Source organism: Erpetoichthys calabaricus, chromosome 11 (genome assembly GCF_900747795.2).
Source record: "Erpetoichthys calabaricus chromosome 11, fErpCal1.3, whole genome shotgun sequence".
NCBI classification, from domain to species: Eukaryota; Metazoa; Chordata; class Cladistia; order Polypteriformes; family Polypteridae; genus Erpetoichthys; species Erpetoichthys calabaricus.
Window position 1 is genome coordinate 88,121,353 of NC_041404.2, and position 13,408 is coordinate 88,134,760.

The following is a 13,408-nucleotide window of genomic DNA, read 5'->3' on the forward strand; positions in this document are numbered from 1 at the left end:
CGAGTGGTTTCCATGCCCGGAGATGGCGCCTGCCTTTTCCATTCTCTGTGTTACATATTGCACGGCCATATCATGCTCACTCTTGATATCTGGAAGAACATTGTGTCTTATGTATTGAATGACTGGGACAGGTTCAAGATGTGGACTGATGACGGTACAGGAGATAATTATACTACACAGGAGCACTATAAGAGTGAAATGCTTAAGCCCTTCACCTATGGTTCTGCATGTGAGTTGATGGCTGCCGCTGAATTGTTTGGCTGTCGCTTCAAGTGTACTGAAATGGCCAAATATTTTACACCTTTGGACAACCGCCAATGCCTCTTACAAAGCCTTCTTCAAAATGTTTAATCCCAATCTACGAAATCTTCACGAAAACGACATGTCATGGTTGAGGGAGAGAGCTATTCTGACACCAAGAAATGACATGATTACGACTATAAACCACATTTTACTTGAAGAACTACCTTCACAACCGAAAACATATCAGTCTGTGGATTCAGTTGTAGAAGTGGAAGACGCGGTGCACTATCTGGTAGAGTTTCTCCACACTCTGAATCCTCCAGGCACTCCTGAGCATAATCTAATTTTGAAGGCTGGGGCACCAATAATGTTACTGAGAAACTTAAAGCCACCGAAACTTTGTAATGGCACGAGACTTCAGTCATGTGTCTGTAAAAGAACCTAATTGAGGCAACTATTTTTACTGGCAGTGGCTCAGGGGAGAGAGTTTTTATTCCTCGCATCCCCGTTATACCTTCTGATCTCCCATTTCAATTCAAACGCCTCCAATTTCCAGTAAGGCTCTGTTTCGCAATGACAATTAGTAAGTCTCAGGGACAGACCCTACAAAAGGTTGGCATTGATTTGAGGCAAGATTGCTTTTCACATGGCCAACTGTACTGTACGTTGCATGCTCAAGAGTAAGCTCAGTGCACTGCTTGGTCATATTACAACCAGAGGGCCGAACTGACAACGTGGTATACAAACAGATCCTTAACAAATAATTATTGGTATATTTTCCCCCAGTTTAAAAAGGTTTACTTTTCTTCTTAATAAAAATTTTAAGGCAGTACTTTGCTGCTGCGAAGCGCGGGTCTATTGCTAGTATATATATATATATATATATATATATAATATATATATATATATATATATATATATATATATATATGTATGTGTGTATATATACAGTACACATATATATATATATATATGTGTGTGTGTGTGTGTGTGTATATATATATATATATATATATATATATATATTCTGTATATATGTGTATATATATATATATATATATATATATATATATATATATATATATATATATATATATATATATATATATATATATATATATATATACTGTATATATGTATATTGTGAATGATTGAGGCACTGTCATCTCCTTGAACTCTCAGATCAGATGTCAGACACCAGATAAAAATCCAATTATTATTTATTTTATAATAATAATGTGCACCAAGCACCCTTCTCTCCACAATACTCATAAATAATCACCAATAATCAATACAATAATCCAATCCTCCTCTCCCAGACGCGTTGCCACCCTTCCACCCAGCTCAGCTCAACGTCTGGGCTTTCCCACAGTCTTTTTATACTCCCCGACCCGGAAGTGGCTCCAGCCCAGCAGTCCATGAGTCCCTATCACTTCCAGGTCAGGTTAAAAGTCCTTTTCTTCAACCCGGAAGCACATCGTTCCCTCCGGTCATATGATCGTGACGCACTTCCGGTGTTATAGGGCACATACAAGTCCTTGGGCCTCCCTGCAGCGTACCCTGGTGGGCCCCACGGTCTCCAGCAGGGTTGGGAATAAAAGCTCCATTGTCCATGATTTCCTGCTGGTCTTTGGGGCACTCCCATGCTACAGGGAGGGCTCCATCTACCAGCCTGGGGGTATTGGCCGGGATGAATGTATATATATATATGTGTGTGTGTGTGTGTGTATATATATACAGTGCATCCGGAAAGTATTCACAGCACATCACTTTTTCCACATTTTGTTATGTTACAGCCTTATTCCAAAATGGATTAAATTCATTTTTTTCCACAGAATTCTACACACAGCACCCCATAATGACAACATGAAAAAAGTTTACTTGAGGTTTTTTCAAATTTATTAAAAATAAAAAAACTGAGAAAGCACATGTACGTAAGTATTCACAGCCTTTGCCATGAAGTTCAAAATTGAGCTCGGGTGCATCCTGTTTCCCCTGATCATCCTTGAGATGTTTCTGCAGCTTAATTGGAGTCCACCTGTGGTAAATTCAGTTGATTGGACATGATTTGGAAAGGCACACACCTGTCTATATAAGGTCCCCACAGTTGACAGTTCATGTCAGAGCACAAACCAAGCATGAAGTCAAAGGAATTGTCTGTAGACCTCCGAGACAGGATTGTCTCGAGGCACAAATCTGGGGAAGGTTACAGAAAAATTTCTGCTGCTTTGAATGTCCCAATGAGCACAGTGGCCTCCATCATCCGTAAGTGGAAGAAGTTCGAAACCATCAGGACTCTTCCTAGAGCTGGCCGGCCATCTAAACTGAGCGATCTGGGGAGAAGGGCCTTAGTCAGGGAGGTGACCAAGAACCTGATGGTCACTCTGTCAGAGCTCCAGAGGTCATCTGTGGAGAGAGGAGAACCTTCCAGAAGGACAACCATGTCTGCAGCAATCCACTAATCAGGCCTGTATGGTAGAGTGGCCAGACGGAAGCCACTCCTTAGTATAAGGCACATGGCAGCCCGCCTGGAGTTTGCCAAAAGGCACCTGAAGGACTCTCAGACCATGAGAAAGAAAATTCTCTGGTCTGATGAGACAAAGATTGAACTCTTTGGTGTGAATGCCAGGTGTCACATTTGGAGAAAACCAGGCACCGCTAATCACCAGGCCAATACCATCCTTAAAGTGAAGCATGGCGGTGGCAGCATCATGCTGTGGGGATGTTTTTCAGCGGCAGGAACTGGGAGACTAGTCAAGATAAAGGGAAAGATGACTGCAGCAATGTACAGAGACATCCTGGATGAAAACCTGCTCCAGAGCGCTCTTGACCTCAGACTGGGGCGACGGTTCATCTTTCAGCAGGACAACGACCCTAAGCACACAGCCAAGATATCAAAGGAGTGGCTTCAGGACAACTCTGTGAATGTCCTTGAGTGGCCCAGCCAGAGTCCAGACTTGAATCTGTTTGAACATCTCTGGAGAGATCTTAAAATGGCTGTGCACAGACTCTTCCCATTCAACCTGATGGAGCTTGAGAGGTGCTGCAAAGAGGAATGGGCGAAACTGGCCAAGTATAGGTGTGCCAAGCTTGTGGCATCATATTCAAAAAGACTTGAGGCTGTAATTGTTGCCAAAGGTGCATCGACAAAGTATTGAGCAAAGGCTGTGAATACTTATGTACATGTGATTTCTCAGTTTTTTTATTTTTAATAAATTTGCAAAAACCTCAAGTAAACTTTTTTCACGTTGTCATTATGGGGTGTTGTTTGTAGAATTCTGAGGAAAAAAATGAATTTAATCCATTTTGGAATAAGGCTGTAACATAACAAAATGTGGAAAAAGTGATGAGCTGTGAATACTTTCCGGATGAACTGTATGTATATATATATATATATGGTTGAAATAGTTTACTGTCAAATAAATGCAAAGAGTACACGACACGTGTTTCGCCCTCATTCTGAGCTCATCAGGTGTACACACTCCACTGCACTCCCTCTCGGGAATCGAACCTCGGACGTCAGCGCCAGAGGTGATGCCTCTAACGTTGCGCCACGGCGTGTGGTTTGTTTATTTGACAGCATGTAGATCGGGGTAATTACATTCACGGCATTCGTAGTCTGTGTCACAATCTGATTGTATGGGTGGTTACCTACCAGGTAACGCTTGTGGTTGGCCAGCAATCTGCTAACATCCGCCACGGTGCCCTCAGTTTGTGAGGAGCAGATCATAGAATGGTTGAAATAGTTTACTGTCAAATAAATGCAGAGAGTACACGACACGTGTACATCCAACCACAAGCGTTACCTGGTAGGTAACCACCCATACAATCAGATTGTGACACAGACTACGAATGCCGTGAATGTAATTACCCCGATCTACATGCTGTCAAATAAACGAACCACACGCCGTGGCGCAACGTTAGGGGCATCGCTTCTGGCGCTGACGTCCGAGGTTCGATTCCCGAGAGGGAGTGCAGTGGAGTGTGTACACCTGATGAGCCCAGAATGAGGGCGAAACACGTGTCGTGTACTCTTTGCATTTATTTGACAGTAAACTATTTCAACCATTCTATGATCTGCTCCTCACAAACTGAGGGCACCGTGGCGGATGTTAGCAGATTGCTGGCCAACCACAAGCGTTACCTGGTAGGTAACCACCCATACAATCAGATTGTGACACAGACTACGAATGCCGTGAATATATATATATATATGTGTGTGTATATATATATATATATATATATGTATAAATATATGTATATGTACAGTATATATATATATATATATATATATATATATATATATATATATATATATATATATATATATATATACATACATATATATATATATATATATATATATATATATATATGTATATATATATACATACATATATATATATATATATATATATATGTATGTATATATATATATATATATATATGTATGTATATATATATATATACATATGTATATATATATTGTAGCAGTAGAGGCTCTTATCAACCTCTTGAACCCTCAGGTACCACGCCAAACACCAGGTAAAAGTACAATTATTATTTATTGTATAATAATAACGTGCACAAAGCACCCTCCACTCCACACTATTCATACAATAAATCAATTCTCACTAATCACAATACACTCTCCTCCGCTCCCAGACACTTAGCCACCCTACCTCCCAGCTCAGCTCAGTGTCTGGGCTTTCCCAGAGTCCTTTTATACCCCCTGATCCAGAGGTGTTCCTCCCCAACAGTCCACAAGTCCTTATTACTTCCGGGTCAGGGTAAAAGTCCTTTTCTTCAACCTGGAAGTACGTCATTTCGCCTGTTCATGTGACCACGACGTACCTCCAGGTTATAGGGCACATAAGAGTCCATCAGCCTCCCTACAGCGACTCCCGGTGGTCCCCAAGGTATCCAGCAATGTTGTGCATAGAAACCACAAAGTCCATGAGGCCCTGCTGGAATTCGGGGTACTTCCATGCTGTTGGGAGAGCTCCTCCTGGCGGCCTGGGGGTGAGGGCCGGAAACTTTAGCCGGCCATCCATCACAGTTTTCTCCCCTTAGCGAAGCCAACTGGGGCGGCGCGTCATCGGACACGTCAGTCGGGCCTTGGCCGTGTTGTCTAGGCCCCCCAGAGAACCTTGGGGGAACGGTGTATTGTCTGTTCCACCGATCTCCTGTCCTCTGAGGACAACTTCGCCACACGTGGCCCGGCCAACGACAGTTGTAACAACGACGTTGCTGTCCTGGTAGTCTTCCTCCGCGAGACTGGAAACACCGTGGGAACTCCGTCAGCTCCACCCTTTTCTCTGCCAAGGGAGGTTTACTGGCCGTGTCAGTATACTCAGCCCTTTTCTCCACCTTGTCAGGAGACCCACGTTTTATTTTGGGGATCTCCTGCTTAGTCTGGGGCCGGTGCACAGCTTGGGTTTCTCTATTGGGAAAAGAGAGCCCCTTTGCTGTTTGCACGCCCGTTGACCTACGCTTCTTAGGAGGCGGCGTCATCAGCACCACATCTCTCCGGGTAACAGCACTTTTCAGCTGTACCGGTTCGATCGGCGCTTCCCCCGCCCCTTCTATTACCAGCGTTACATCGCTCATAACATAGGTCGGGGTCTTGAGGTCCGACTCGCTCCGGGAGGCCGCGTCATACGCTTGCCCCGGCTCGTTCGTTCCTTCCCCCGACCACTCGGTTATCGTTCCACAATCCCTTGTTGGGTTTGCAGTGACTTGGTACCCGCTACTTATTAATTGCGGGCCCGAATCGCACTTTGTCCCCTTATAATATACGGTACGGCTTGGGCTTACCTGTACCGCCGAATCAACCAAGACCGGGGCTTCTCGGCTTAATCGCCGCAGGTATTCCTGAAGTCCTTTCAGCGGTGCCTCGGCTGTAGCTCCCAGCTCCTCCACTTGTTCCTTCAGCTCCTTTAAGCCCTGAAAGAAACTGTATACGGGCTCTAGGTACTTCTCGAGATCCCACACGTCCACAAAGTTATTTAATTCGGCCGGAGGTAATTTTGCTTCCGCCTTCTCCTTACCTGCCGGCCGGGAGCCAATGAGCACGTCCACTCCTGGCACGTGTTCTGCTGGGTCGCGCAAAGGCTCTTGGGACTTGGAGTTCGTAGGGGATCTGGTGGCCGCTACCGGCCGACTGCAATCCTCCTTTTCTACTTTAACGGAGGACCGTTCAGTCACCTCCCTCTCCTCTTTATCTTTTTGTAGTGTCGGCGCCGCTTCGCTCGCCTTCCCCTTCCCTTTCAGGAGGCTCGGACCCGTCGGGGAACGTACGACCTCACCGAAGGACCCAAAGTGACCTCCTCCGTCCCGGCATCCATCGCGTGAGGTCACGTGGTTGTTTTCCTCGAATGGGCTTCTCCGCTGCAGACTCCTAGAATGGCCCGACTTCTCCGTACCGCAGCCATCTTGCCTAGGTGTGAGGCGGGCATCCGATTCATCGTCTGCTTCTTGTAGACAGGCCTCTGCAAAATATGAGTAAAATGTCCCTGGCGCTTCGGGCGTTTTTTCGGCACATACCTCGGAACGTAGACGATCCAGTCTCAATTCATTATAATAGTCCTCTGGAGTCGCAATCCTACAGTGTTCCGGTTGTCGCCCCGCTCGGGTTTGCTCGGCTTTAAACTGCGCCCGGACTTCCTCACCGCCTGTCAGGTAAGTCCACACCGTCTCAGCACCGGTTTGGACCGAAGTCTTCTGGATAGACCCAGTCTTTTTCCCCTGCTTTCTTCCCCATCGTGGTCTGAAGTTGAATAAGGCCTACTGTCGCAGCGCTCTTCGTAGAGGGTAGCGTGTCTACCTCCGTGCGTTCGGGCTGGACCTTCTTAGGGTTGTCTGCGTACACAATACTTATTTTGAGTACAGGTTCTCTGCCAACGGACGGCCAGAGAATCCTGCCGACTATGCCAGTGTAGCAGTAGAGGCTCTTATCAACCTCTTGAACCCTCAGGTGCCACGCCAAACACCAGGTAAAAGTACAATTATTATTTATTGTATAATAATAACGTGCACGAAGCACCCTCCACTCCACACTATTCATACAATAAATCAATTCTCACTAATCACAATACACTCTCCTCTGCTCCCAGACACTTAGCCACCCTACCTCCCAGCTCAGCTCAGTGTCTGGGCTTTCCCAGAGTCCTTTTATACCCCCTGACCCAGAGGTGTTCCTGCCCAACAGTCCACAAGTCCTTATTACTTCCGGGTCAGGGTAAAAGTCCTTTTCTTTAACCTGGAAGTACGTCATTTCTCCTGTTCATGTGACCAGGACGTACTTCCAGGTTATAGGGCACATAAGAGTCCATCAGCCTCCCTACAGCGACTCCCGGTGGTCCCCAAGGTATCCAGCAATGTTGTGCATAGAAACTACAAAGTCCATGAGGCCCTGCTGGAATTCGGGGTACTTCCATGCTGTCGGGAGAGCTCCTCCTGGCGGCCTGGGGGTGAGGGCCGGAAACTTTAGCCACTCAACTCTGGCTCAGTCTGCTGGTGTTTCCCACAGTCCTTTTAAAGTCCATGACCCGGAAGTGTTTCTTCTCCGGGTCAACACCAAATTTTCTTTCATCAAGTGTCCCAGAAGTGTCCCAGAAGTACTGCGGGCTTCCGTCCTCGTGACCCCAAAGTACTGCCGGGTTGGCGTAACCGTAATAGTCCCCGGGTTCTTGGTGAGCTCCCCCCTGGCGACACCCACAGCACCCAACAGGAATGAAGAAACGTACTCCATGTCCCATGCTGCTCTGCGGGATCCCGAGGAACCTTTTCCATCCAGGGGAGCTGCCCTCTAGCATCCCGGGGGATGTAATGCCCTGAAAAGGATGCTTTTCTCTGATGAGGGACATCCAGGCTAGGCTGAAATGCCTGCCGTCCATCACTATATATATATATATATATATATATATATATATATGTGTGTGTGTGTGTGTATATATAGAGCAGCTTGTTAGGAGGAGTAAGACACAATTCACACAGTATGCACATCTTATTTTTATAACACAGAATACTAATAGGGATAGCATAAAACACAGGTACAGTGGAACCTCAGTTCACGAACGTCTCGGTTCACGTACAAATCGGTTTACGACCAAAAAGTTCGCCAAACTTTTGCCTCGGTTCACGACCACACACTCGGTATACAAACAAGCCAGTTTCCCTTTCGCTTTTTACATGTTCAGTCTCACCCTGTGCATTTCCTGTGCAGCGAGCAAGAGCCAGAGTGCGCGACACAAACACACACACACAGGCAGCGCGAGAGAGAGAGCACACACACAGGCAGCGCCAGAGAGAGATGCGCACACACACAGGCAGCGCCAGAGAGAGAGGGGGCTGGACGCATAAGGTAGGAAGGCAGTTAAAAAATGCACTGGGCTTGATTTTGTTCTCACTTCTGTTTACAGCGATCGGTTCATAGCGTGCATTGTTGCAATGTTACTTTTCTTGGTGGTTTATTAAATTATGGATTTTTTCAAATGTTCATTTTTTTCCCTGTGCTTAAAACTCATTAAAAAAAAAGAGTTTTTAGCCAGCGGTTGGTAGCGCTATAGCGCGAACTATTGCAGTGTTAGTTTTCTCTGTTGTTCAAGGTTTTCTCAGTGTTATTCAATGTTTTTACATTTAGTTTACTATTACGCTGTGCATTCTATGGTTTAATCTATACTAATTAATAAAAGGCAAAGCCCTCACTGACTCACTGACTGACTGACTGACTGACTGACTCATCACTAATTCTGCAACTTCCCGTGTAGGTGGAAGGCTGAAATTTGGCAGGCTGATTCCTTACAGCTTACTTACAAAAGTTAGAAATTCAACGCGTAATGGTCATAACTGGAACCTCTTTTTTCACAATATACTGTAATGGACGGCAGCTCGATGGCCGTGGGAGGAGGAGTTGAGTGTCACGTCATCACGCCTCCCATGTAATCACGTGAAAAGACTGTGAACGCAGTAGGGAGAAATGAAGGAGGAGCCGCAAACAGCGAAGAACAAAAAATTCATTAAACAATTGAGAAGGGAGCGAAACAATAAGAAGCGAGCGAGTAAAGCATAGAAGCATCTTCATAAGGGAAACAAAGCACGGTGTAAAACGTAAGTTTAAATTAAGTTTATAGAAACGCTCCCGCTGCGGATTGCAATAACATATTCGCGAGATAAAAGAACGCAGTAGGGAGAAATGAAGGATGAGCCGCAAACAGCGAAGAACAAAAAATTCATGAAACAATTGAGAAGGGAGCGAAACAATAAGAAGCGAGCGAGTGAAGCATACAAGCATCTTCATAAGGGAAAAAAGCACGGTGTAAAACGTAAGTTTAAATTAAGTTTATAGAAACGCTCCCGCTTCGGATTGCAATAACATATTCGCGAGATAAAAGTTTAATGAGAAGACACAAGGTATAAACGAACCACACGCCATAGTGCAACGTTAGGGGCTTCACCTCTGGCGCTGACGTTCGAGATTCGATTCCCGAGAGTGGATGCAGTGAGTGTGTACGCCTGATGAGTCCAGAATTAGGGAGAAATACGTGTCGCATACTCTTTTCATTATTTGAAAGTAAACTATTAAAACCATTCTATGATCTGCTTCTCGCAACTGAAAGACGGCACATGGCGGATGTTAGCCGACTTGCTGACCGCAACGTTAGGGGCTTCAACTCTGGCGCCGCAAACAGCAATGAACAAAAAATTCATTAAACAATTGACAAGGGAGCGAAACAATAAGAAGCAAGCAAGTGAAGCATACAAGCATCTTCATAAGGGAAACAAAGCACGGTGTAAAACGTAAGTTTAAATTAAGTTTATAGAAACGCTCCCGCTGCGGATTGCAATAACATATTCGCGAGATAAAAGTTTAATGAGAAGACACGAGGTATAAACGAACCACACGCCGTAGCGCAACGTTAGGGGCTTCACCTCTGGCACTGACGATAGAGATTCGATTCCGGAGAGAGGATGCAGTGAGTGTGTACGCCTGATGAGCCCAGAATTAGGGAGAAACACATGTCGCATACTCTTTGCATTATTTGAAAGTAAACTATTAAAACCATTCTATGATCTGCTTCTGGGAACAGAAAGAGGGCACGTGGCGGACGTAAGGCAACTTGCTGACAAACCACAAGCGTGACCTGGCAGGTAACCACCCATACAATCAGATTGTGATTCAGAAAACGAATGCCATGAATGTAATTACCATGATCTACATACTGTCAAATAAACGAAACACACACCGTAGCGCGACAGCTGTGAAAAGGGAGCTTCACAAAAAAACAGATCCTTAACAAATTGTTATTGGTATATTTTCGATCCATTTAAAAAGGTTTTCTTTTCTTCTTAATAAAAAATTAAAAGCAGTACTTCGCCGCAACGAAGCGCGAGAATTTGGCTATATATCTCTGCTTCTCGCAATTAAAAGAGGGCACGTAGCGGATGTTAGACGACTTGATGACCATGCATAAGCGTTACCTGCCAGTTAACCACCCATACAATCAGATTGTGATTCAGACTAGGAATGCAATGAATGTAATTACCCCGATCTACATACAAGGCGAAAGTCTTGCAACATTCAAAGATGATGGTTTGGGATAAGTACACCATGGAACATAAAAGAGCTTATGAAGCCTTGAACCGAAAAAAGCAAGATCTCAGAGATCGTAAAAAAAAAAAAAAGGAGGTAATGTCGTTTTACTCGCTGTAGATTTTAGTCAAACATTACCAGTTATTCCACGAGGGAGACCAGCAGATGAACTCAACGCTTGTTTAAAATCCATGCTTCTCCCACGGTCGGTTATATGTCGTGTGTTCTCGGGTAGGTACACCAAAAAATGTATACATTTAAGCATGTAATGGGCAAAGAAAAAATGAGGTATACCCGAAGGCACTGCAGTAGTACTCAATGTAACTTTACTTCTTAAATGTTAATGTTTTACTGTTTAATAATTTATACGCTTCTTATATGTTGTTCAAATTCTTTTATCAAAATACCAGTGACAGCGCAATGCACGATAACATAGAGTGAATACACCATACGCATCCGCCCACGGCCGCCCTGGTGTGCGCAGATAGGAGTTGATTCTACAATAAAATAAAATAAAGATAAAAAGAGTAATACAATCATCACCCATAAAGCGGATAGCAGACGTGACGTACTATATGTGTACCAGATTTCAAGTCAATAGGTGATACGGTTTGCAAGCTACAGGTGATTTAAAATCCTGGACAGACAAACGAATAGCCACGGTAGCAAATTATAGAAGAAGATTTTAATAGAAGAAGATTTTACTGTTTAATAATTTATATTTATATGAAATGTGCTTCTTATATATTACTTCATATTCTCAAATGATAATGATGTTAATGTTGTTTATATTGATTTCTATGTTATTGTAAGTGCATGTATGTGTGTATATGTATGTATGTATATATATATATAAAATATATCTGTATATGTATATATAATATATGTATATATATATATGATATATCTGTATATGTGTATATATATATATATATATATATATATATATATATATATATATATATATATATATATATATATATATATATATATATATATATATATAATATATGTGTATATGTGTGTGTATATATGTATATATATATATATATATATAATATATGTGTATATGTGTGTGTGTGTGTATATATATATATATAATATATGTGTGTATGTATATATATATATATATATATATATATATATATAATATATGTGTATATATATATATATATATATATATATATATGTGACAGCAACACTCATAACAATGACAACACAATTACATTGACAATCATGTTACGTTATTTTTAAAATGTTTCCTTTACTTTTTCATAACCTCTTTAACACACTACTTCTCCGCTGCGAAGCGCGGGTATTTTGCTAGTTAACTATATTTGTGGTTGGGAATTCAGTTTGAAAAGGTAACTTGGTAGCCTTTTAGTGTAACTTTTTACCAAAGAAATGTTATTCTCTGTAGGTAATGTAAAATGCCTCTCTTTACTGGAAGCAAGTGAAATTGTTAAGTGTTTAATAATTAATGAATGAATAATTAATTATGACTATTTTATGAATGATGTCTCATTGCAGGGTGGGTAAGTCCAGTAAAAATTGTGGAATTCCTTCAGGAAGTTACAGGGCAGTCAGGAAATGATGGACCCCTGAAAGGACTGCATGCATACTTGGACCCTGAGGAATTAGGAATAGCAATTAGCCAAGATGCCTTCCTTTCCATCATGAAGGGCTGGATCAAAGAATGCAGGCATGATATACTCTTTTTTTTTCCTGGAGGTTTAAAATTATCCAGTAATTTAAGAGGCTAGTGTCTTATAAGTTATTGTTTGTATTGATGGCTCAGGAACATTTATGGAAAAAAATAATGAGCAAAATAATAATAATAAAATATAATAATAAACACAGCCCAAATATTTTAATGGAAAAAGGATGTGTTGATGCCTAAACATTTTTCGGAACAGAGATACAGTACTTAGTAATCAGGTACACAAGTATAAAGGAAGTATGGCTTGGTGATATGGCCGGAAATACTGTTGCTATATATTTTTACATTTCATTTGGTATCAGTAATGATGATATTAACTTCTTGGTTCTAAGTTTTAAGTCTAAATATTATTTTAAACCTTGAAGAAGCCAAAAGGTTTATTGTTATGGTTAAATATATAGACTAAATCATTTATTATTAGAATTGATCATTAGTTGGTATTAATTAGATATGTACTGTACACTGCTTGCCATTAAAATTGCAACACCAAGAAAGACATGAGATATTAAAGCAATATTTTCATGGTAGTTTACTTATGATATATGATTAGAAGTACAGGTCATTCAAGCATGTGGAATCCACAACAATCTGTATTAGGTATATCTCCCATGGGCAGAATTAATTGTACATCATCTGGCATGGACAGAAAGGGATGTTGAATGTGTGTTTGTGGATGTGCATACAATGCAGCCTCTATAATTGGCCAAAGATCATCTGTGGTAACCACTGGTGGGTTCTGACATGACATTCCTCATTTGATAATGTCCCATGCATTATGTCCATTACCCACACCAATGTCCCAGAAGGATAATCCACCTTCCTGCATTCCTACAATTTTCCTTTGCTCAAAG

General features: G+C 42.3%; 1 protein-coding gene across 1 annotated transcript in view; it reads left to right on the top strand.

The window, feature by feature from the left end:
- LOC127529647 (inositol 1,4,5-triphosphate receptor associated 2-like) overlaps positions 1-12,761 on the top strand; it is a 70,944-nt gene extending 58,183 nt beyond the window's left edge. The window contains exon 3 of the mRNA XM_051933895.1: positions 12,368-12,761. Coding sequence (XP_051789855.1) covers positions 12,368-12,600 — 233 coding nt within the window. The 3' untranslated portion in view covers positions 12,601-12,761. The remainder of the gene's footprint in view (positions 1-12,367) is intronic.
- Positions 12,762-13,408: the final 647 nt, after the last annotated feature.